This window comes from Melanerpes formicivorus, unplaced genomic scaffold (genome assembly GCF_026170545.1).
Source record: "Melanerpes formicivorus ecotype bairdi unplaced genomic scaffold, bMelFor1.0.p_v2 SCAF_54, whole genome shotgun sequence".
NCBI lineage: Eukaryota > Metazoa > Chordata > Aves > Piciformes > Picidae > Melanerpes > Melanerpes formicivorus.
The window spans coordinates 2,229,876-2,255,375 of NW_027142406.1; the positions used below are offsets into that span (position 1 = coordinate 2,229,876).

Consider the following 25,500-nt stretch of genomic DNA (forward strand, 5'->3'; position numbering starts at 1 on the left):
CGCAGATTCGACACAGACCCGCTTCGTGGCGAATGTGCTGAGGCGGGGCCCGCCCCAGGAGGGGGAGCACCGGCAACGTCGTCACCGGCGTCCGTGCCCGTGTCCCGCGCCCGCTTCCCGCCGCCGGCAGCGGGATGTCGCGGCCGGTGAGGAGGTGCGTGCGCGCTCGCGCGTGTCCGCGCGGAGCGGGAATGGGGCGCGGGGGGTGCGGGCTGCCGGCGCCGCCGGCCGGGCCGCGCGGTTCCGAGGTGCGCGGGCGGCAGGCGCTCGCGCCCAGCGGCGCCGCGTGACGGTTCCTAGAAAGCCCCAGGCGCGCGCGCCGGCGGCGGCCGTTGCCCACGGAGGGAGCGGTTGGGTCTCTGCCGCCCCTCAGCGCTCCGCCGCAGCCGCTCTCCGTCCTTAGAGTCCTGCCGCTCCCAACCGAGCTCCTCCGCGCCGTAGGGTAGCGCAGGGCTTGAGGACAGGCCTGCCGCTGCTTCCCTACCAGCTGGGGATAAAAAGCGCGGGCAACCGGGCAGGCAGCTGACAGCAGCCGCGGCGGGCGGTGTCCCTCGGGTGGGCTTGAAAGCGTCCCCTGAGCCCTTTCTGCGTGGCGGCGGCAGCGTCGCTTGGGAAACTCGCCCGGGAAGGTTATGGAAAACACATTTCAAGTGCCTAAGAAGGGAGCCCGGCGTTAAACAGTTCCGCTGAACGGTAGCGGCTCGGGAGCGGTGTGTACGCCGGGAGAGTACAGCGCTCCCACCGCAAGAATGACCAAAAGCGGTGACTTTAAGAAATAGAGGCGTTTAAAAAAAATTAATAATCTCGAAGCTGTTCCTAAGAGCCAGGTGGTATTGGATGGCTGCAGGCAGAGAGCTGTGACCCACGGCAAATGTCCAAATGGCGAGCAGCGACAAGTGCTGTCCCTCAGGGGTCGGTACTGGGAGCAGCGCTGTTTAGCAGCGACGCGGGCGTTGGGATTGAGGCGCCCTCGGCAAGTCTGTGGATGGCACCAAGCTGTGTGGTCCGGTTGACGTGCTGGAGGGGAGGGATGGACACAGTCTTGGGCAGGCTTCACAGAATCACAGAATCAACCAGTTTGGAAGAGACCTCCAAGATCATCAAGTTCAACCACTCGCCCAACCCTAACTAGTCAACTAGACCATGGCACTAAATGTGTCATCCAGTCTCTTCTTAAACACCTCCAGGGATGGTGACCCCACCACCTCCCTGGGCAGCACATTCCAATGGCCAATCTCTCTTTCTGTGAAGATCTAGCCTAAACTGTGAGAGAGACTGTGTCCTTGTTCTGGTGCTGGTTGCCTGGGAGAAGAGACCAACCCCCACCTGGCTACAACCTCCCTTCAGGGAGTTGTAGAGAGCAATAAGGTCTTCCCTGAGCTTGAGAGGTGGGCTCTTGTGAAGTTCAACAGGGCCAAGTGCAAGGTCCAACACCTAGGCAAGGGCAGCCCCAAGCACAGATACAGACTGGGTGAGGAGTGGCTTGAGAGCTGTCTGGAGAAGGACTTGAAGATGCCAGTTGATGATAAACTCAACATGAGCCAGCAATGTCCACTTGCAGCCCAGAAGGCAAGCCATGTGCTGGGCTGTATCAAAAGGGTGACCAGCAGGATGAGGGAGTGATACTGCCCTTCTGCTCTTGTGAGACCCCACCTGGACTACTGCATCCAGTTCTGGTGCCCCCAGCATAAGAGGGACATGGAGCTGCTTCCAGAGGAGGGTCACAAAGATGATCAGAGGGCTGGAGAACCTCCCCTATGGGAACAGGCTGGAGTTGTTCATCCTGGAGAAAAGAAGGCTCTGGGGAGATTTTAGAAGAGCCTTTCAGTACCTGAAGTGGGCTACATAAAGCCAGGAAGGGACTTTTTATAAGGGCGTGTAGTGATACAGCAAGAGGGAATAGACTGAAGCTTGGGGAGGGCAGATTTAGGCTGGAGATTAGGAAGACATTCTTTACAGTAAGGGTGGAGAAACACTGGAACAGGTTGCCCAGGGAGGTCGTGGATACCCCCTCACTGTGTTCAAGGCCAGGCTGGATGAGGGCTTGAGTGACCAGGTTTAGTGGGAGGTGTCCCTGCCTGTGGCAGAGGATCTGGAACTAGATGATCTTCAATGTCCCTTCCGACCTAAACCATTCTATGAATCTGTGAATTCAGTAGTGCTGCTTATACCCACATTGGAATGTGTTTTTTTTTTTCTTGTAAAACTGGATTTCCCCCCAAATCATCTGTTAGCCAGTCAAGATGCTCAGTCTGAGAGTACTGATAGTGTATGGTTTTTTGCCACAGGAACAAGAAAATTGTTGATTATTCTCAGTTTGGAGACTTGGAAGATGATGGTAAGTGACATGCTCATGTACCTAACAGAAATGGCTCAAAATGTGATACAGGCTGGGGGAGGAGGTGGTAGAAGGCAGCCCTGAGGAAAAGGACTTGGGGGTGCTGCTGGACAAGAAGCTGGATTTGAGCAGACAGTGTGAGGTGCAGCCCAGAAGGCCAGTGGCATCCTGGGCTGCATCAAAAGAAGCATGGCCAGCAGATGGAGACAGGGAATTCTGCCACTTTGCTCTAGTGATACCACACCTGCAATACTGCATCCAGCTCTGGAGCCCGCAATAGGGAGGACATGGGCCTGATGGAGTGGGTCCAGAGGACCACAAAAATGGTCAGGGACAGGCTGAGTGAGCTGAGGTTCTTCAGCCTGGAGAAGGCTCTGCAGAGACCTGATTGCCACCTTCTAGTACCTGAAGGGGGCCTGCAATGGTTTGAAGTTTGAGAAGAATGGATTTCAATTGGATGTTGTGAAGAAGTTCTTTACAATGAAGGTGTCTGAGCACTGGAACAGATTGCCCAGGGAGGTGTATGAGGCTCCATCCTGGGAAATACTTAAGTTGAGGATCAGTGGGGCTCTGGATGACCTTATCTAGTTCTAAGTGACCCCTTCACAGAATCATAGAATGTTAGAGGTTGGAAGGGACCTCTAGAGATCATTGAGTCCAATCCCCCTGCCAAAGCAGGATCACCTAGGGTTGGTCACAGAGGAATGCATCAAAGTAGGTTTTGAGTTTCTGTAGAGAAGGAGACTCCACAAGCTCTCTGGGCAGCCTGTTCCAGTGCTCCATCACTCCTACAGTAAAGAAGTTTCTCCTCATGTTGAGGTGGTACCTCCTGTGTTCCAGCTTGTACCCATTGTTCTCTCAGCACTGGTTAGGCCACACCTTAAGTACTGTGTCCAGTTCTGGGCCCCTCAGTTTAAGCAGGATGTTGACTTGCTGGAACATGTCAAGAGAAGGGCAACAAGGCTGGGGAGGGGTTTGGAGCACAGCCCTGTGAGGAGAGGCTGAGGGAGCTGGGGTTGCTTAGCCTGGAGAAGAGGAGGCTGGGGAACACCTTATTGCTGTCTACAGCTACCTGAACTGGCCATTGGAATGTGCTGCCCAGGGAAGTGGTGGAGTCACCATCACTGGAGGTGTTTAGGGAGAGACTGGATGAGGCACTTGGTGCCATGGTTTAGTTGCTTAGATGGTGTTGGGTGATAGGTTGGACTCAATGATCTCAAAGGTCTTTTCCAACCTGGTTAATTCAATTCAGTTCTTTTTTAGTCAGTTATGAAAAATCTGGTAGCACATCGGAGGCTGAGGCCTTAGTGCCATATTGGTGATACAATCTGAGATAATAAAAGTGTATGCAAAAGAGGTCTTGTTAAATTGTCATGTAAAATACATGTAAGAACAGTCTAGTTTATAGTTGTTGTGCCCTCTGAAAACACAACTAATTTCAGAGAAGTTACCTTTGGTATGTTTTCAGTGTGTGATGAAATTAAATGGAACAATTTCTTTTGACCTCATGGAAGAATGTAGTAAAACTCATTAAAGGTTGTTGCTGTTCCCTCTAAACAGATGAAGACTTTGCATGTATAGGTGCACCTTCAAGCAAAAAATCCAGAACACAGCTCAAGGATCCAAAGGAGAGAAAAGAGAAGCAAAAAAAGCCAAACAAAGAATCGACTCAGTCACAAAAGCAGACACCTAGTAAAAGGTAAGGAATGTTGACATGTGGTCAACTCTGTGTAAAGATGGTTTTCAGAAATAATACTTGGCTTGGCTTGATGGTTTGTTCTGTTTTGTTTGGTTTGGTTGTTTATTTTTTCCCCTCGAATTTTAAGCAGGGGAGAACAAGAACCTAATATTTTGCTGTGATAAAATTCTTCAGCTTTATTGGCACAGTTGCAAATCAAGGATAATGTGATCACACACAGACAACGAAATTTGCCCAAGTACAGTAGTGAGTCATGTCTGTTCTGTCACAGCTCTGAAAAACTCCCAGCAAGCAGTTTGTGTAAGTGCAGAACAGATTTCCTTATCCAATCTTGTATTGGTATCTCTGCAGGGCAGAATTAGAATTAGAATTAGAATTAGAATAGAATAGAATAGAATAGAATAGAATAGAATAGAATAGAATAGAATAGAATAGAATAGAATAAACCCGGTTGGAAGAGACCTTCAAGATCATCGAGTCCAACTTATCATCCAATACCACCTAATCAACTAATCCATGGAAACAAGCACCCTATCAAGTTTCCTCCTAAACACCTCCAATGATGGTGACACCACCACCTCCCTGGGCAGCACATTCCAATGGGCAATCACTCTCTCTGTGAAGAATTTCTTCCTAACATCCAGCCTAAACCTCCCCTGGTGCAGCTTGAGACTGTGTCCTCTTGTTCTGGTGCTGCTTGCCTGGGAGAAGAGACCAACCCCCACCTGGCTACAACCTCCCTTCAGGGAGTCGTAGACAGCAAGAAGGTCTCCCCTGAGCCTCCTCTTCTCCAGGCTAAGCAACCCCAGCTCCCTCAGCCTCTCCTCACAGGGCTGTGCTCCAAACCCCTCCCCAGCTTTGTTGCCCTTCTCTGGACACCTTCCAGCAACTCAACATCTTTCCTCAACTGATATAGCAGTTATATAACTAACAATTCTGAGCATCTTAACTCATAAACTAGAGGCATAAATACAAGTTTGACTCCTTGAAAAAGATTCTGTGTAAGGATTGATATAAAAGATGAAGTCAATGTCAATGAAAAAAAGAAATCTGATTGTTTTGGTGGTAAAGTTGTGTATAAGCATTGCACTTCAGTGTGGTATTTCAAACAAACTTAACCATCTTTCTCTGTGATACTGCCAGTTATGAGTACCTACAATGTTTTGGAATGATAATTTAAGTTCAGTGTGCTTGAGATATTAGTGTAATATTTTAAGTCATCTTGGGAAGTAATCGTAGGCTCTGGGCACCCTGGTCTAGTTGAATCATAGAGTTATTAGGGTTGGAAGGGACCTCAAGGATCAGCCAGTTCCAATCCATGTGCTGTGGACAGGGACACCTCATACTAGATCAGGTTGCTGAGAGCCACATCCAGCTGGGAATTAAAAACTTCCAGGGATGAGGCTTCTACAACTTCCCTGGGCAACCTGTGCCAGTGTCTCACCACCCTCATGGGGAAGAACTTCTTCCTAACATCCAATCTGAATTTACATGTTTCTAGTTTTGCTCCATTCCCCCCAGTCCTATCACTCCCTGACACACTAAAGTGTCCCTACCTAGCTTTCTTGCAGGCCCCTTCAGATCCTAGAAGGCCGCAATAATGTCTCCTTGGAGCCTTCTCTTCTCCAGACTGATGCTCCTGCATACTGCGGAGGTGGTTGGACTAGCTGACCTTTGGGGGATCTCCAAGACCATTCTGTGATTCATATGATAGGCTATAAAATGTGTTGCAATATGAATCTCTTCACAAGTGTTTGAATTTAAAGGAGTTAATTGAGTGAAAAGTAGATCTATAACACTCATGTATGTTTATTTTTTCCCCAGGATATCTTTGGATGACAAACTTTATCAAAGGGACTTAGAAGTGGCCTTAGCCTTATCCATCAAAGAAAAATCTGCAAATATCCCTGAGGTGCACAATTCAGAACCACAAGGTTATTTTGCAGTTCAATGCAATGCTTTATATTTATATGTAGTGAATTCACAGATAATTTATTTTATAATGAAATAGGTTGAAAATCATGTTTGAATAGAATAGAATAGAATTAACCAGGTTGGAAAAGACCTTTGAGATCGTTGAGTCCAACCTATCATCCAAAACCATCTTATCAAGTAAACCACGGCACCAAGTGCTCATCCAGTCTCTTTCTAAACACTTCCAGTGATGGTGACTCCACCACCCTTGTGGGCAGCCCATTCTAATGGCCAGTCTCTCTTTCTGGGAAGAACTTCTTCCTAACATTCAGCCTAAACCTCCCCAGGCGCAGCTTGAGACTGTGTCCTCTTGTTCTGGTGCTGGTTGCGTGAGAGAACAGACCAGCCCTCACCTGTCTACAGCCTCCTTTCAGGTAGTTGTAGACATCAGTAAGGTCTCCCCTGAACCTCCTCTTCTTCAGGCTAAGCAACCCCAGCTCCCTCAGCCTCTCCTCACAGGGCTGTGCTCAAGATCCTTCTCCAGCTTTGTTGCCCTTCTCTGGACACCTTCCAGCAACTCAACATCTTTCCTAAACTGAGGGACCCAGAACTGGACACAGGACTCAAGGTGTGGCCTAACCAGTCCTGAGTCCAGGGCAGAATGACCTCCCTGCTCCTGCTGGCCACACTGTTCCTGATCCAGGCCAGGATGCCATTGGTCTTCTCGGCCACCTGGGCACACTGCTGGCTCGTGTTCATCCTACTATCAACCAGTACCCCCAGGTCCCTCTCTGCCTGGCTGCTCTCAGCCACTCTGACCCCAGCCTGTAGCACTGCATAGGGTTGCTGTGGCCAATGTGTAGAACCCTGCCAGGATGTCTTGATAAGGAAATGAGAATTTCTAGGTAGTGTCTAGAACTTCTGCCTTCTGCTGGGCTTTTTATATACATGTTTTGTTCTGTGAGAAAAAGTAACCTTTCTATAACATCTTGGAAACTTACAGTTTGATTAGAGATAGATGAAGAAAGACATTAGCTATATTAATTTCTTAACATCTTGGCTTTTAATAACATAGGGTTAACACACTAACACTTTATGTTATTGTTTGTTTCTTTTCTGGATCCTGAAACAGGTAAAAATGTTGAATCAAGAAATGAACTTAGAAGGCCTGTGTTATCCAACTGCAGTGTAGACAGTGAACTTTTAGGTGAGTTTTTCTCATACTCTGTCTTTCCATGAGTAGCATTTGAAGACACATTTATGTATCCATTGGTTTCTGCCTTTCACTTACATGGGGGAAAAAAAAAGTCTTAAAGACTGGAGGATGAAGGATCCATTATTTTTTGATTAAAATTTTATCTCTGTCTTAAAATGGTAAAAATTCTGGATTGCTGAATCAGATCACAGAATGTTAGGGGTGCTGGAAGGGACCTCGAAAGCTCATCCAGTCCAACCCTTCTACCAGAGCAGGATCACCTAGAGCAGATCACACAAGAACACATCCAGGTAGGTTTTGAATATCTCCAGAGAGGGAGACTCCACCACCCCCCTGAGCAGCCTGTTCAAGTGTCCTGTCACAATCACACTGAAAAAAATGTTTCCTTCTGTTTCCATGAAACTTTCTATGTCTGAACTTCCACCCATTGCCCCTTGTGCTGCCATTGGCCATCACCCAGCAGAGCCTGCCTCCATTCTCTCGGGACTCACCCTTTAGATATCTATAAACATGAATAAGGCAACCCCTTAGTCTCCTCTTCTCCAAGCCATTCCTCAGCAGAGAGATGTTCCATTCTCTTCATCATTTTTGTGGCTCTGCACTGGACTCTTTCAAGCAGTTCCCTGAGATTAATAGATGAGGGGTGAGCAACTGATGTCGTTTACCTGGACCTGAGCAAAGCCTTCGACACTGTCCCGCACCACATCCTGGTCTCCAGGCTGGTGACACATGGGTGTGATGGGTGGACCACTAGATGGATAAGGAACTGGCTTGATGGCTGCACCCAAAGAGTGGCTGTCAATGGCTCCATGTCCCAGTGGAGGCCAGGGACAAGCGGAGTCCCTCAGTCCTGGGACCTGTCTTGTTCAACATCTTTGTGGGTGCCATGGACAGTGGCACTGAGTGCACCCTCAGCAAGTTTGCTGATGACACCAAGCTGTGTGGTGCAGCAGACAGGCTGGAGGGAAGGGAGGCCATCCAGAGGGACCTGGACAGGCTGGAGAGGTGGGCACAAGCCAACCTCATGAAGTTCAATAAGAGCAAGTGCAGGGTCCTGCATCTGGGTGGAGGCAATCCCAGGCACAAATCCAGGCTGGGCAGTGACTGGCTGGAAAGCAGCCCTGAGGAGAGAGACTTGGGGGTGCTGGTGGAGGAGAAGCTCACCAGGAGCTCTCAGTGTGCACTTGCAGCCCGCAAAGCCAATCAGGAGAAGTGTGGCCAGCAGGGCAAGGGAGGTGATTCTCCCCCTCTGCTCAGCTCTGCTGAGACCCCACCTGGAGTACTGCCTCCAGCTCTGGAGCCCCTATGACAAGAGGGATCTGGAGGTGCTGGAAGGTGTCCAGAGAAGAGCCACGAGGATGAGCAGAGGGCTGAAGCACCTCTCCTGTGAGGACAGTCTGAGGCAGTTGGGGCTGTTCAGTCTGGAGAAGAGAAGGCTCTGAGGTGACCTCATTGTGGCCTTCCAGTATCTGAAGGGGGCCTACAGGAAGGCTGGGGAAGGACTTCTCAGGATCTCAGGTAGTGATAGGACTAGGGGGAATGGAATGAAGCTGGAGGTGGGGAGATTCAGGCTGGAGGTGAGGAGGAAGTTCTTCCCCATGAGAGTGGTGAAGCCCTGGAATGGGTTGTCCAGGGAGGTGGTTGAGGCCCTGTCCCTGGAGGTGTTTAAGGCCAGGCTGGCTGAGGCTGTGGCCAGCCTGACCTAGTGTGGGGTGTCCCTGCCCATGGCAGGGGGCTTGTGACTAGATGATCCTTGTGGTCCCTTCCAACCCTGACTGACACTATGATGCTATGATACTATGATCCTTGAACTGAGGTGTCCAGAATTGGACACAGTGGCCTCCCCAGGGCAGAGTAGAGGGGGAGGAGAACCTCCCTCAGCCTGCTAGACACCCCACTTCTAATACACCCCAGAATACCATTGGCCTTCTTGGCCACAAGGACACATTGCTGGCTCATGGTCATCTTCCTGTGTCTCAACTTCCATTATGCTGTCCCTTGTGCTGTCATTGGCCACCACTGTTGTGGTCTGTGAAAGGATAAATTAATGATCAATAAACGGGGCGATTCATTAATAAAAAATTAATAATTTTATTAATTAAAAAAAAGTCCCACAAAAAACCACCATTAATCCAAAGCTATTTACAGATTGGAGGGGTTGGGTCGTGGAACAGATCCTCCCCCAGCAGGAACAAGTAACAATTTAGACAATATGTACAACGATCCAGAAACAACAAAGAGCGCTTTAAACTGTAAAGAAAAGCAACCTCGGCAATGCAGCCGGTGATGGCCCACAGCGGGGCGGGGGGCGGGGGGGGGGAACTCCGGAATTCCCCAAGGCAACAGACCTGCAATAGATGCTTATAACAATCAGACGTTGTAATCCCTCACTGATCCTGATACCTCGTGGCACACGTTAAGATCTAGACAAACCAAACTGGCCCCGACCACGTGGAAGCTGCAGGAGCACCGTTTCACTTTCTGTTGGTGTCTGCAGCTTATTGCTGAGGCAGGATTTGTTCCCAAAGGGTTTGCAGCTGAAAGCTTTGTAGAGGGGAGGTTTCTCGGCTGTAATCCCTTTGCAGCAGCGCTCGCTCCTTGCTGCAGTCAAATGAAACTGCCCCGGGGCCTCAGCGCCTCTGGGGTTTCACCTCTCGGCCCGGCAAGACGAGTGTCTGCCCTCTGGGCTTCACAACGCTGAAACAGCGAGGGGTCCTTGCTGTCTTGTCTGGGTAAACTGAAACGCAGCTTAGCTTCCAAGTGAAGCTCCTGGTTCCTTCCAGAGCATGGACAATTGCAAGACCAGGCTCTGGCTCTTTGGGCTGATACTGGTCGATGGCAGGCTGAACATGAGCCTGCAGTGTGCCCAGGCAGCCAAGAGGGCCAATGGCATCCTGGCCTGCATCAGGAACAGTGTGGCCAGCAGGAGCAGGGAGGTCATTCTGCCCCTGTACACTGCACTGGTTAGGCCACACTTCGAGTACTGTGTCCAGTTCTGGGCCCCTCAGTTTAGGAAGGATGTTGACTTGCTGGAACGAGTCCAGAGAAGGGCAACAAAGTTGGTGAGGGGTTTGGAACACAGCCCTGTGAGGAGAGGCTGAGGGAGCTGGGGTTGCTCAGACTGGAGAAGAGGAGACTCAGGGGTGACCTTATCACTCTCTACAACTACCTGAAGGGAGGTTGTAGCCAGGCAGAGGTTGGTCTCTTCTCCCAGGAGCCAGTACCAGAACAAGAGGACACAGTCTCAGGCTGCGCCAGGGGAGGTTCAGGTTGGACATTAGGAAGAAGTTCTATCCAGAGAGAGTGATTGCCCATTGGAATGGGCTGCCCGGGGAGGTGGTGGAGTCGCCGTCATTGGAGGTGTTCAGGAGGAGACTTGATGAGGTGCTTGGTGCCATGGGTTAGCTGTTTGGGTGGGTTGGATTGGTTGATGGGTTGGACACGATGATCTTGAAGGTCTCTTCCAACCTGGTTTGGTTTATTCTCAATAAAGGTTATTCTAAATAAAGGTTTAGAGATTTCCCCAGGCAATACTGGCCGGTAGCAACACAGAGCTAGGGATAAAACCCTGGTATTGCAACCTGTAGAAAGCCTTCTTTTCAAACATGGCCAAAAGCATGCCCACCTGCCTCATTCTGGCTCTGAGACATGTTCAAGCAAGCCTAAAGAACCAGATCTACTAACTTCTGCCTCATTGTCTGATTCAGAGTAATTTTGAGGCTTTTTGTCCATCCAGGACAACCACCCAGCAGAGCCTGGCTCCATCTTGGCACTCACCTTTTATATATTTATAAACATGAATGAGGTCACCCCTTACTCTCCTCCAAGCTAAAGAGACCCAGCTCTCTCAGTGTCTCCTCATTACAGATTGTTACAGGTGAGCAAAATTTAGTTGGGAAAGCAACAGGCATGATAGTTTTATGCTGACTGGATTTACTTCTTCAAGACACTACACTTAGACTCAACTCCTGGATGAATCCATAATGCTTAAGCATGTCCAAAGTATTTGCTGTGCCATTGGGAACCTTTTCATGCTTCTAGTTTTATTTCTGGTCTTCCATCCTTTCCATAGCTTGACTGCAGACCAGTGTGGATAGCCTCCAAAACCAGAAGACACAGTTTCATCAATTAAAAGAGGAAGATGAGAGTCACATCAGAACAAGGGCTGGTGACATACTTCTGTGTAGTATACTTCAACAGGAAATTCTGAAGACTCAAATGCTTGCTTCTTTTTGAGGTGGAGAATAGAGGTACTGTGAATTTTAATTTATTAACCTACCTCCTTTTTTCTAGGCCTGAATCAAGTCATGGATGATGACATACCTGGGGGTGTCTGTAGGCAAAACCCAGCAGCATCTAAAGTACCAGCACATGAGAAGTCACTGACCATTGACGGTGATGACAGAGAGCATGCTACTGACTCTGACCCAGAGGCTGTACCCAGTAAGTTGTTCTCTATAAAAGCCCTCTCCTTAGATGCACTTTGAATGTGATGCCTTACATCTAGTTTATCTTTCCAGTGAGATGCATAATGCTTGTGTTTTACCTCCCCCTCTTGCTGAGGCATTTTCATGTAATACTAGTGGCACCTCAGTTGTGCTTTGACAGTAAATCTAAGCATTGGAGCTTATTCATACACAGCCCCCACACTGGCAACAATTACACTGCATTTGCTGCAGTTATGCCAGAACAAATTTCTTCTACCCTCCTTGTCCAGGGAAGTGTAACCTCTGCTCATTTTTCCACTTGTCGTCTGGAGTTTGCATTCAGTGACTCAGGAGCAGTGTCAGATGTTAGCACTTTGAGTACTGGCTTTGCTTATCTTTATTTTTAAGAACTAAGTAGTCACCCTTGCTTCCTTCCTTCCTCCAGTTCTTAACTCTTAAAAAAATATGCTGCATCCAACAGGAGATGTCAGCCTAGCCTCATGCTCTGTTTCTAGTAGCAGCCTAGTATTGAATACCTGCAGAGTATCATAGTGTCATAGTATCAGTCAGGGTTGGAAGGGACCACAAGGATCATCTAGTTCCAACCTCCCTGCCATGGGCAGGGACACCCCACACTAGATCAGGCTGGCCAGAGCCTCATCCAGCCTGGGCTTAAACACCTCCAGGGACAGAGCCCCAACCACCTCCCTGGACAACTCATTCCAGGTCTTCACCACTCTCATGGGGAAGAACTTCCTCCTCCCCTCCAGCCTGAATCTCCCCACCTCCAGCTTCATTCCATTCCCCCTAGTCCTATCACTCCCTGAGATCCTGAGCAGTCCCTCCCCAGCCTTCTTGTAGGCCCCCTTCAGACACTGGAAGGCCACAATGAGGTCACCTCAGAGCCTTCTCTTCTCCAGACTGAACAGCCCCAACTCCTTCAGTCTGTCCTCACAGGAGAGGTGCTCCAGCCCTCTGATCATCCTCCTGGCCCTTCTCTGGACACCTTCCAGCATGTCCACATCCCTCTTGTACTAGGGGCTCCAGAACTGGAGGCAGGACTCCAGGTGGGGTCTCAGCAGAGCTGAGCAGAGGGGGAGAATTACTTCCCTTGCCCTGCTGGCCACACTTCTGATGCAGCCCAGGATCTGATTGGCTTTCTGGGCTGCAAGTGCACACTGAGAGCTCATGTTGAGCTTCTTGTCCACCAGCACCCCCAAGTCTCTCTCCTCAGGGCTGCTTTCCAGCCAGTCCCTGCCCAGCCTGGATTTGTGCCTGGGATTGCCTCCACCCAGATGCAGGACCCTGCCCTTGGTCTTGTTGAACCTCATGAGGTTGGCTTGTGCCCACCTCTCCAGCCTGTCCAGGTCCAAGGTATGAGGGCTGTCTCTCATTCCCCAGTGGTTAATGTGTCTGTATCCATTCTTTTGTTCCTTACTGTATGGGTTATTGGAAAAGTATTTCTAGAATTGACAGTGAAATAAAATAGCAGGGTAAAAATCCAGGTATCCCTGTTGATAGAGAACTATTTTTAAGATCTGGTCATATCTGGGCTTTTTTCAAAATGCATCCATAAAATCTTACTTTACAGCTGAAATCAAACATAGTGCTCCCACTTTATCCAGTCCTGAGTAGGAATATGGAAAAATCAGAAGCCCTGCCAAATGTGTTTGACTTTTTTTTTTATCTTGCAGACATGGAATATTGGTAATTCTGCTGTTCAAATCATCACTGTGTGCTGGTTTGTATCAGAGCATTCCATTATTCAAGGACAGAGGAAGAACTCTGTAGAATCATAGAATCACAGAATTGTCAGGGTTGGAAGGGACCTCAAGGATCATCCAGTTGCAACCCCCCTGCCATGGGCAGGGACACCTCACACTACAGCAGGTTGCTCAGAGCCAAATACAGAATGTTTGAAGAGGGCTTTTTCTTCCTCAGTTCAGCCTGTAGAAATGTGCACATTTGTTTGACTGTCCTTAAGATATCCATTTTTTTAATGTCCAAAATGTGATTAGGAGGCCCTGGAGTAATAGGAAATTGTATTTCCTTGCTGTAGGTGAGGAGTCAGAAGAAGATTCAGATTATAGTGGAGATGAGGATGAAGACTTTGCTGTGGAAAAGAAAAAAGCTAAAGGAAATAAAAAGAAACCCAGGGAAAAGATGCCAACAGAAAGACAGAAGAAAACTCCCAAAGCCAAGAGTAATAGTACAGGTAAGTTGGTACTGTGAATTTGAAGTTATAAAGTAAGTCTTTTCTACTTTTGCTGAAGGAGTAGACACATTTGGCTGACAGACTGTGCAGGGCTATGATGACAGTGACTATATGCAGAGTAAAGGGAGGAGAGATGGAAAAAGCCCTGAAAAAGTGCTTTAGAGTAAGCTAAAGCTCTTTACAATAGAAGTAGACAAAAGTGAATAGAGTTGTTTTATATATATATATAATTCCAGCTTTTAAGGAAGGGTTAAATAACAAGGAGTGATTTCAGGATTTCTTTCTTTCAATTACAATCTCAGAGCCTCTTCTTGCAGTTGCATTTATTAATTTCTAATTCAAGGATGGCTAAACAGTGCCACTTCTACTGAGTGCTTGGTGGAAAACATGAAATGTGCACAGAATCACAGAATTGTTAGGCTTGGGAGGGACCTCAAGGATCATCCAGTTCCAACCCCCCTCCCATGGGCAGGGACACCTCACACTACATCAGGTTGCCCAGAGCCACATAAAGCCTGGCCTTAAAATCCTCCAGGGATGAGGCTTCCACCACCTCCCTGGGCAACCTGTGCCAGGCTCTCACCACCCTCATGGGGAAGAACTTCTTCCTAACTTCCAATCTCAATCTACCCATTTCTGGTTTTGTTCCATTCCCCCCTAGTCCTGTCACTCCCTGACACCCTCAAAAGTCCCTCCCCATCTTTCTTGTAGCCCCCTTAGGATACTGGAAGGCCACAATTAGGTCACCTCTCAGCCTTCTCTTCTCCAGACTGAACAGCCCCAACTGCCTCAGTCTGTCTCCATAGGAGAGGAGCTCCAGCCCTCTGCTCATCCTTGTGGCCCTTCTCTGGACATGATCCTTCCTGTAATAAGAGTTCCATAACTGGACACAGTACTCCAGGTGGAGCATGCCTTCAGAGTGAACTGTTCACTGTGCCTTTTTCCTTCAAATAGTTAAAGAAGATTCTTGCCATGATATTAATCTTCTGACTCAGTAATGTCTTTTAATTTCAGGCTTGAGTTCAAAAGGTATAAATTAGTTTAAAACGAGTTTTAGTTAATGACAAGGAATGGTTTGCTCTGTGTAGCTGACAGAAGAATCTTCCTTTAGAAGTTCCATATATGGAAAGTCTTCAGAAAGAAGTTGTTAGCCTGCTTACCAGGGTTGAAATTCCAGAGTATGACAGGACTGACTGCTTAGACGCCATTAAAAATGTGACAACCTAGTAACATACCCATTGTTTCACTCCATACAGGGAGCTAGCTTGTCCTGTACCATGGTCTAGATCATCTGGAGGTGTACTGGTTGACAGCTGGCTGAACACAAGCCAGCAGTGTGCCCAGGTGGCCAAGAAGGCCAATGGCATCCTGGCCTCTATCAGGAATAGTGTGGCCAGCAGGAGCAGAGAAGTCATTCTTCCCTGAGCACTGATTAGACCACACCTTGATTACTGTGTCCAGTTCCTTAGTTTAAGAAGGATATTGAGACACTTGAATGTGTCCAGAGAAGGGCAATGAGGCTGGGGAGAGGTCTGGAGCACAGCCCTGTGAGGACAGGTTGAGGAAGCTGGGGTTATTTAGGCTGGAGAAGAGGAGGCTCAGAGGAGACCTTATTGCTCTCTACAGGTACCTTAAGGGAGGTTATAGCCAAGTGGTGGTTGGTCTCTTAGTATAGTATCAGTCAGGGTTAGAAGGGACCACAAGGATCATCTAGTTCCAACCCCCCTGCCATGGGCAGGGACACCCCACACTAGATCAGCCTGGCCAGAGCCTCATCCAGCCTGGCCTTAAACACCTCCAGGGACAGGGCCCCAACCACCTCCCTGGACAACCCATTCCAGGGCTTCACCACTCTCATGGTGAAGAACTTCCTCCTCACCTCCAGCCTGAATCTCCCCACCTCCAGCTTCATTCCATTCCCCTTAGTCCTATCACTCCCTGAGATCCTGAGCAGTCCCTCCCCAGCCTTCTTGTAGCCCCCTTCAGATACTGGAAGGCCACAATGAGGTCTCCTCAGAGCCTTCTCTTCTCCAGACTGAACAGCCCCAACTGCCTCAGTCTGTCCTCATAGGAGAGGAATCTCTTCTCCCAGGCAACCAGCACCAGAACAAAGGAACACACTCTCAAGGCGCGCCAGGGGAAGTTTAGGCTTAAGATGAGGATAAAGTTCTTCCCAGAAAGGATAATTGGCCATTGGAATGTTCAGCCCAGGGAGGTGATGGAGTCACCATCCCTGGAGGTGTTCAAAAAAAGGCTTGGATTTGGCACTTGAAGATATGGTTTAATTGACAGGTGTTAGGTAGTAGGCAATAGGTTGGACTTCATGATCTCTGAGGTCTTTTCCAACCTGGTTGATTCTATGATTCTATCTTCTGCAGTGTGATGATTTTTGTGTTGAGGAGTGTCTTTCTAAAGTCACTTTATTTTCCAACTAAGTATCACCTCTAGCTTCTCCTTCACCGATGCCACAACACAAATCTGAGCCGACCCAAAAGATCTCCAGCTCTTCACAACCGATTGGGAGGCCTCTGCATACATCGAGTCCAGTAACAGACAAGAAGCCTAAATGGATACCTCCAGGTACCTGTAAGATTGTAACTACAAACAGATACATTAGATGGCTTAAGTTTTTAGCAGCCTCTCCTAAAAGCAAACAAAGAAATAAATTGTATTTCAGTTAAATGTGTGCCCTTTTGTGGTGAAAGGTATTCTGATGGCTGTAGAGCTGAAAAGAACAAGGAAAGAAAAGGGGTGTCTGTGTTTCCTTTCCTCTTCTTTCCTCTTTTCCCTCCTTTCCTCTTCATCCCGCTCTTCCTTCCCCTCCTTTCCTCTTCTTCCCTCTCTTCCCTCCCCTCCTTTCCTCTTCTTCCCTCTCTTCCTTCCCCTCCTTTCCTCTTCTTCCCTCTCTTCCCTCCCCTCCTTTCCTCTTCTTCCCTCTCTTCCCTCTCCTCCTTTCCTTTTCTTCCCTCTCTTCCCTCCCCTCCTTTCCTCTTCTTCCCTCTCTTCCCTCCCCTCCTTTCCTTTTCTTCCCTCTCTTCCCTTCCCTCCTTTCCTCTTCCCTCCCTTCATCTTCCCTCCCTTCATCTTCCCTCCCTTCCCTCCCTTCATCTTCCCTCCCTTCCCTCCCTTCCTCTTCTTCCCTTCCCTTCCTCCTTTCCTCTTCCCTCCTTAACTCCTTTATGTGGGGGGAGATTAACAAGGTATTTTCCAGTGTGCATCAAATCTTAATGGTCTTGTGGCCATTTTTGTCTTCCTAAGAGCTTTATTTCTCTCTTGTATTTGCTGCCTTAGTATCTATTCCAAACAAGATTAGAAAAATGTTGGAGTGCTTTAACTCTAGTGAAGCTTGAAAGCTTTTTTCCTTGAAGTTTGCCCACGCTCTTGCTGATTCCTGTCTCTGATTGTCCTTCATCTTTTATCTTCTGTACACTTTCTGTTCATCTCCTCTCTTCCAAGCCACCTTTTCCCACATGGAATTGTGTTTAGGTGTTCTTTGACTACACTGGGAAGAGTTTTTTATGTTCTTGTCCAGCGTTGCTCCCGTGTGTTAATTAAAACTGTGCACCGTCCCTGCTGCAGTGGCTCCCAAACAGACTGATCCCCAGTGAGTGCTTCTGTGGTGTCTTATTCAAACCTTTTTGCATTATCCTTAAAATACTTTTGTTGTTGTTCTGCTATGAAAACTATGAAAAGAAAACAGACATAGAATCACAGAATGTTAGGGTTGGAAGGGACCTCAAGGATCATCCAGTTCCAACCCTCCTGCCATGGGCAGGAACACCTCATTCTAGATCAGGTTGACCAGACCCACATCCAGCCTGGCCTTAAAAACCTCCAGGGATGAGGCTTCCACCACCTCCCTGGGCAACCTGTGCCAGTCTCTCACCACCCTCATGGGGAAGAACTTCTTCCTAACATCCAATCTCAGTCTACCCATTTCTGATTTTGTTCCATTCCCCCCAGTCCTATCACTCCCTGACACCCTAAAAAGTCCCTCCCCAGCTTTCTTGTAGCCCCCTTCAGATACTGGAAGGCCACAATTAGGTCTCCTCAGAGCCTTCTCTTCTCTATACTGAACAGCCCCAACTCTCCCTCAGCCTGTACTCATAGCAGAGCAGCTCCAGCCCTCTGCTCATCCTCCTGGCTCTTCTCTGGACACCTTCCAGCACCTTCAGATCCTTCCTGGATGCAGTACTCCAGGTGGGGTCTCACCAGAGAGGAGTAGAGGGGGAGAAGCACCTCCCTTGACCTGCTGGCTATGCTTTGTCCTATGATTTCCATGATTTTCTTTTTTCCTTCTTTAACCTTACACCTTCTTTCTGTTTTAACATTCTTTTCAGCTGCATCAGGAAGCAGTAATAACCCTGCAAAACACATTTCAGTTAAGTCACCTACTCAGTGCCTTAGACTCGGCCTCTCCAGACTAGCAAGAGTCAAACCACTTCATCCCAGTGCTACCAGCAGTTAAGTGCCAAGTGACCTGGAGGAAAGGACTTTAGAAAGTGGTTCACTCTCCAACCTAGCAAGAGTCAAACCATTTCATCTCAGTGCTACCAGCAGTTAAGTGCCAAGTGACCTGGAGGAAAGGACTTTACAAAGTGATTCACTCTCCAGCCTAGCAAGAGTCAAAACCCACTGCATCCCAGTGCTACCAGCAGTTAAGTGCCATGTGACAAGATGCCACCTGGAGGAGGAGAAGGCTTTTGAAAGTGTTTTGCTTATGAATAGAAGGTGAGCAGCAAAAGCTTGGTGGCATCATCCAGCTTGGAGGACTGTTATGTACATGTTGGAAAAAATGATGAGTTTTTATTCTGCACAGTGCTAGGCCTCCTCAAGTGCTACTAAATGATGTTATTAATTAAGGTGACAGCCATGTCACCGGCCCTTTGGTGTAATATACTCAGAGACATGTGTCTGTGTCAGTTTTAATTGCAAATATTTAAACTCTTGGCCTTAAAGTAGCTTAGGCAGCACCATGTCAGCTGTAGAGTTCCCTATCTCAAATGAATGCTTAACACAAACAAAAGTTAAAGAGTTGGCAGATCTTCCTTGCAAGAGGTAAGTCACCATTTCCTGGGAAGTTTGTCCCTAACCTCTCCAAGTCTGTTGGTGTTTGCCTATCACATATGTGGAGCTCACTGATTTTTGGGATGTATTATATAGAGGAATGTTTGGGGGTTTTAACAATGGAGTGTTTTTTAAAATAAAGTATATAATTAAATGAATTCTGTGAATTGGTTGTCCTCCTTTGAGAATTCACTTCTAAACTTCAGCCTGCAGAAGGCTCCAGGGAGACCTTACAGCTGCCATCCAGCACCTGAAGGGATCTTGCAGGGACTGGCTGGAGAGAGACTTTTCATGAGGGTGTCCAGCAATAGGACAATCCAATCTAACAATAGCCCAATCCTGGGCTTCATCAGGAGAAGAGTGGCCAGCAGGTCGAGGGAGGTGATCCTCCCCCTCTGCTCAGCTCTGCTGAGACCCCACCTGGAGTACTGCCGCCAGTTCTGGAGCCCCTAGTACAAGAGGGATGTGGAGGTGCTGGAAGGTGTCCAGAGAAGGGCCAGGAGGATGATCAGAGGGCTGGAGCAGCTCCCCTGTGAGGACAGACTGAGGCAGTTGGGGCTGTTCAGTCTGGAGAAGAGAAGGCTCTGAGGTGACCTCATTGTGGCCTTCCAGTATCTGAAGGGGGCTCCAGGAAGGCTGGGGAGGGACTGCTCAGGATCTCAGGTAGTGATAGGACTAGGGGGAATGGAATGAAGCTGGAGGTGGGGAGATTCAGGCTGGAGGTGAGGAGGAAGTTCTTCCCCATGAGAGTGGTGAAGCCCTGGAATGGGTTGCCCAGGGAGGTGGTTGGGGTCCTGTCCCTGGAGGTGTTTAAGCCCAGGCTGGCTGAGGCTGTGGCCAGCCTGATCTAGTGTGGGGTGTCCCTGCCCATGGCAGGGGGGTTGGAACTAGATGATCCTTGAGGTCCCTTCCAACCCTGACTGATACTATGATACTATGACAAGGGAGAATGGTTTGAAGGTGAGGAAGAGAAGGGGTAGACTGGATCTTAAGTTTTTCAGTGTGAGGGTGGAACTCTGGAATAGGCTGTCCAGGGAGGTTGTGGATGCTTCCTCCCTGGGGGTATTCAAGGCCAGGCTGGATGAGGCCTTGAGCAGCTTATTCTAGTTGTGAGGCATCACTGCTTGAATCCTGTGTCCAGTTCTGGGCCCCTCAGTTTAGGAAAGATGTTGACTTGCTGGAAGGTGTCCAGAGAAGGGCAACAAAGCTGGGGAGGGGTCTGGAGCACAGCCCTGGAGGAGAGGCTGAGGGAGCTGGGGTTGCTTAGCCTGGAGAAGAGGAGGCTCAGGGGAGACCTTGCTGTCTACGACTACCTGAAGGGAGGTTGTAGCCAGGTGGGGGTTGGTCTCTTCTCCCAGGCAACCAGCACCAGAACAAGGGGACACAGTCTCAAGCTGTGCCAGGGGAGGTTTAGGCTGGATGTTAGGAAGAAATTCTTCCCAGAAAGAGAGATTGGCCATTGGAATGTGCTGCCCAGGGAGGTGGTGGAGTCCCCATCCGTGGAGGTGTTTAGGAAGAGACTGGATGGGGTGCTTGGTGCCATGGTTTAGTTGATTAGATGGTGTTGGGTGATAGGTTGGACTTGATGATCTCTGATGTCTTTTCCAGCCTGGTTAATTCTGTAACTGAAATTCTGTAACTGAATTAAGGCTGTTGCTACTGTGCTGAATCTTTCACTCCTCACACAGTATTCACCATACTTGTGTACATTTTAAACAAGGACTTGGAGACTGTGTTGTTGCTGTACAGTTGGGATACTGAAAATCTGAAATTTATCACTTCCCCCCTCCCCCACTGCTTTTTATTTTAATTGATTTTAATCTCCCAATTTCTTAAGAGTGAAAAATTAGTTTTCCTTAGCCTTAACTGAACAAAAGCACAAAAAGGGCCTGAAGCTTGCCTGTCCTTGTATGTAAAAGTCAGGATCTACATATTCCTTAGTCTAATTTCTGTCTAATCCTCAGGCATCTCAATCCCTTTTCAGTCCCAAATTCTTTTCCATAATTACACTCCATGTGGCCCAGTCAGTCACATGCCCTGGTGAAGCCACATCAGGAATATTGTATCCAATTCCAGGCACCTCAGTTCAAGAAGGACCTCAAGGAGCTGCTTGAAAGAGTCCAGCACAGAGCCACAAAGCTGCTGAAGGCAGTGGAACATCTCCCTGCTAAGGACAGGCTGAGGGAGCTGGGGCTCTTTAGCTTGGAGCAGAGGAGCCTGAGGGGTGACCTCATTCATGTTTATAAAGATGTGCAGGGCAGTGTTGGGAGGCTGGAGCCAGGCTCTGCTCAGGGATGCCCAATGACAGGACAAGGGGCAGTGGGTGCAAGCTGGAGCAGAGGAGGCTCCATGTGAACAGAAGGAAAAACATTTTCACTGTGATGTTGCCAGAGCCCTGGAGCAGGCTGCCCAGAGAGGTTGTGGAGTTCCCTTCTCTGGAGACAATCAAAACCCTCCTGGTTGTGTTCCTGTGTGATCTACTTCAGGTGATCCTGCTCTGGCAGAGGATTTGGACTAGATGATCTTTTGAGGTTCCTTCATACCCCTAACATTCTGTGACTGTGTGAAATATGAGGCAATATGAGGAAATAAGATCTGATGAAACATGAAAGACAGATGATATTTATCTGCTTGGAGACAGACCATCACATAAAATAGAGACAATGGCTATCTTACTTTTTTCCCCCCCTCCTTGAACAGATAAAAGATCCTCTTCAAATCACTCTTCCTATTTTAGTGGAAGTTAAGGGAGGAAAACAATTCTGTGTAAAACTTCATTTAGTTTTGGTAGTTCCTTTCATTCTGAAGAGCTTTAATCAGGTAGTTGTCTTAGAGATATCTTCTGGCCCCCGTCTCAGCAGAAGTGTTAGGAAAGTTCTTCACAGAGGGAGTTGTTAGCCATTGGAATGTGCTGCCCAGGGAGGTGGTGGAGTCACCGTCCCTGGAGGTGTTCAAGAGGGGATTGGACGTGGCACGTGGTGCCATGGTTTAGTAGTCATGAGGCCCTCAGTGACAGGTTGGACTTGATGATCTCTGAGGTCTTTTCCAACCTTATTGATTCTATGATTCTATGATTCTCTGACGGGCACACATTTCTCAGCATGCAAGCAGGAGCTTGTAGCTATGTCGGAAATCAACGGTAGAGGGCAGCAAGCGAAATTATTCCAGCACTGCAGAGCTGTGTGGTTCGCAGTCGGGTTTGCAAAGAGCTGGGGGATGTGTGAGCACCAGAGGGTACAACAGGAATAATGGACTTCAATGAGATCATAAAAAGACTAAAAACAGGCAGTGAGAGAGTATTAGATGGCAGTTGGCATTGTGGTTGGAAAGCTGAGACTTGGAGGGGGACCTGGGGGGTATTGGTAGTTGACAGAATATCAGTCAGCAGTGCCCAGGTAGCCAAGAAAGCCAGTGGCATCCTGGCTTGGATTAGAAACACTATGGCCAGCAGGGACAAGGGGGTGATCATCCCCCTGTGATCAGCACTGGTGAGGCCACATCTCAAATGCTGTGTTCAGTTTTGGGCCCTCACTACAGGAAGGACATTGAGGTGCTGGAGTGTGTCCAGAGAAGGGCAATGAGGCTGGAGAAGGGTCTGGAGCATCTGGGCTACAAGGAGCATCTGAGGGAGCTGAGTTTGTGTGGTCTGAAGAAGAGGAGGCTGAGGGGAGACCTCATCACTCTCTACAACTACCTGGAAGGAGGTTGGAGCAAGGAAGGGGGCAGCCTTTTCTCCTTGGTGCCAAGGGAGAGGACCAGAGGAAATGGTTCCAAGCTGTGCCAGGGGAAGTTCAGGATGGATATTAGGAAATATTTCTTCACTGAAAGAGTTCTCAAACCCTGGAATGTTCTGCCCAGGGCAGTGCTGGAGTCTCTGTCCCTGAAGGTGTTCAAGCAGTCTGTGGACCTAGTGCTTAGGGACACGGTTTATTGTTGAGCCTTCAATGCTGGGTTGAAAGTTGGACTGGATGATCCTGGAGGTCTCCTCCAACCGGATATATTCTGTGATTCTGTAGTTAGCTGTTCCTCAGGTCTGCAACCTCTATTGGAGGCTAATTGCAAGGGATGGGGGTGGACTAGCTGACCTTTGGATGCCCTGCCCAACTCAAGCCATTCTATGCTTCCTTGATTCTGTACAAGGCATTACATTTCTAGAGGACATCATGTATGCTAAAGCTCTGTATCTGTGCATGCAAAGACCTAGCAGATTCATCTGCCTGTGCTTTTAATAATATCCAGTTCTCTTGTAGCAGTTGGAACTCAGATCCCTTCGAAAATATACTCTCTTTGGTCATGTTCACATGGCTATGCAGAAGCAACCATGAAGCCACTGCCAGCTTTGGAGAAACAGACCAGCTGGCATGCCTGAGCTGAAGATCAGTAAGAGAACACTTCTGAGCCCACTTTCCTGTCACATCAGTGGGTCTCAGTGCTCTTGTGCCTTGCCTGGCTGCTCCCACCCCTTCCATCTGCCCTACTGACAGATCCCTGCAGGCAGCATTGGGCAGACATGATGGCTCAAAGCCTTTTCTAGAAGAGTGCTCCTAAAGCAAAGGCAGATGAGATGTGTTTGCTCAGAGCTGTCTGAATTTAGCCTACCTGCAGAGGAGCTGCAAACGTGGAGAGCTGCCAAAGTTCCTGGCAACATTTAAATCGGCAAGATATAGATAGAGCACTGGAGAGTTTTGAAACTGTCATTTGAAGGAAAAACATGGTCTGGATGGGATGGAACTGGAATTAGAATTAACCAGATTGGAAAAGACCTTTGAGATCATCGAGTCCAAGCTATCGTCCAGCACCATCTAATCAACTAAACCATGGCACCAAGTGCCTCGTCCAGTCTCCTGCTAAACACCTCCAGGGATGGTGACTCCACCACCTCCCTGGGCAGCACATTCCAATGGCCAATCTCTCTTTCTGGGAAGAATTTCTATACCCAGCCACATAGATGAAGAGTGGAAAATTGGGGTTGCTTAGCCTGGAGAAGAGGAGGCTCAGGGGAGACCTTATTGCTCTCTATGACTACCTAAAGGGAGGTTGTAGCCAGGTGAGGTTTGGTCTCTTCTCCCAGGCAAGCAGCACCAGAACAAGAGGACACAGTCTCAAGCTGTGCCAGGGGAGATTTAGGCTGGATGTTAGGAAGAAGTTCTTTATAGAGAGATTGGCCATTGGAATGTGCTGCCCAGGGAGGTGGTGGAGTCACCATCACTGGAAGTGTTTAAAAAGTGCTTGGATGAGGCACTTGGTGCCATGGTTTAGTTGATGAGATGGTGTTGGGTGATAGGTTGAACTTGATGATCTCAAAGGTCTTTTCCTACCTCGTTAATTCTGTATTCTGTATCAGTCTGCAGTAAAAAATGTAGCCCCATTAGCCCCCAGCCTGTGGTTAAAAAAAAAAGTGATAATAGAATGTGTGTTCTCTTCTCCACCAGGTACACTTTGAAACATGAGTGAGTTTATCTCTGCTGAAATCAGCTGCTGCTTATGCCCCCCCAACCCCCTTTCCCTTTTTCCTTTCCCTTTTTCCTTTCCCTTTTTCCTTTTCCTTTTCCTTTTCCTTTTCCTTTTCCTTTTCCTTTTTCCTTTTCCTTTTCCTTTTCCTTTTCCTTTTCCTTTTCCTTTTCCTTTTCCTTTTCCTTTTCCTTTTCCTTTCCTTTTCCTTTTCCTTTTCCTTTTCCTTTTCCTTCTTTCTATTTTTTCCCCTTTTAATTATTTTTCCTTTTCCTTTTCCTTTTCCTTTCTCTTTTTTCTTTTTCTTTTTATCGTTTTTCTTTTTCTTTTTCTTTTTCTTTTTCTTTTTCTTTTTCTTTTTCTTTTTCTTTTTCTTTTTCTTTTCTTTTTCTTTTTCTTTTTCTTTTTCTTTTTCTTTTTCTTTTTCTTTTTCTTTTTCTTTTTCTTTTCTTTTCCTTTTCCTTTTCCTTTTCCTTTTCCTTTTTCTTTTTTTTTTCTTTTTCTTTTTCTTTCTCTTTTTCTTTCTTTTTTTCTTTTTCTTTCTCTTTTTTCTTTTTCTTTTTCTTTTCCTCCTTTTCCTTTTCCTCCTTTTCCTTTTCCTCCTTTTCCTTTTCCTCCTTTTCCTTTTCCTCCTTTTCCTCCTTTTCCTTTTCCTCCTCCTTTCCTTTTCCTCCTTTTCCTTTTCCTCCTTTTCTTCTCTTTTCCTTTCTCTTTTCCTTTCTATTTTTCTATTTTTCTTTTCCTTTTTCCTTTTTATGTTTTCTTTTTTCTTTTTTTTATTTTTTTATTTTTTCCTTTTTCCTTTTTCCTTTTCCCTTTTTCTTTTTTATTTTTTCTTTTTTTCTTTTTTCTTATTCCTTTTTCTTGTTTTTTTCTTTTCCTTTTTCTTTTTCCTTATTCCTTTCCCTTGTTTTTTTCTTTTATTTTTCCTTTTTATTTTTTCTTTTTATTCCTTTTCCTTTTTCCTTTTCCTTTTCCTTTTCCTTTTCCTTTTCCCTTTTCCTTTTCCTTTTCCTTTTCCCTTTTCCTTTTCCTTTTCCTTTTTCCTTTTCCTTTTCCTTTTCCTTTTCCTTTTCCTTTTATTTGATTCATTTTTCTTGCCAAATAAATTTGGAGGCAGATTTTCCCAGCTGCTCCTAAAAGAGTGGGGAAGTATGGTACTGAAGTGATGCG

The 25,500-nt window shown here is 47.5% G+C and overlaps 1 protein-coding gene across 1 annotated transcript; it reads left to right on the forward strand.

The window, feature by feature from the left end:
- The first annotated feature begins 31 nt into the window (after nucleotides 1–31).
- Nucleotides 32–19,034, forward strand: RAD51AP1 (RAD51 associated protein 1). Its single transcript, XM_068160927.1, has 9 exons — nucleotides 32–154; nucleotides 2,289–2,338; nucleotides 3,899–4,037; nucleotides 5,862–5,971; nucleotides 7,084–7,158; nucleotides 11,461–11,610; nucleotides 13,654–13,809; nucleotides 16,246–16,389; nucleotides 18,150–19,034. Exons 1-9 carry the CDS (start codon nucleotides 135–137, stop codon nucleotides 18,275–18,277), a joined length of 972 nt encoding a protein of 323 aa, XP_068017028.1. The 5' UTR covers nucleotides 32–134; the 3' UTR covers nucleotides 18,278–19,034.
- The last annotated feature ends 6,466 nt before the right edge of the window (nucleotides 19,035–25,500 follow it).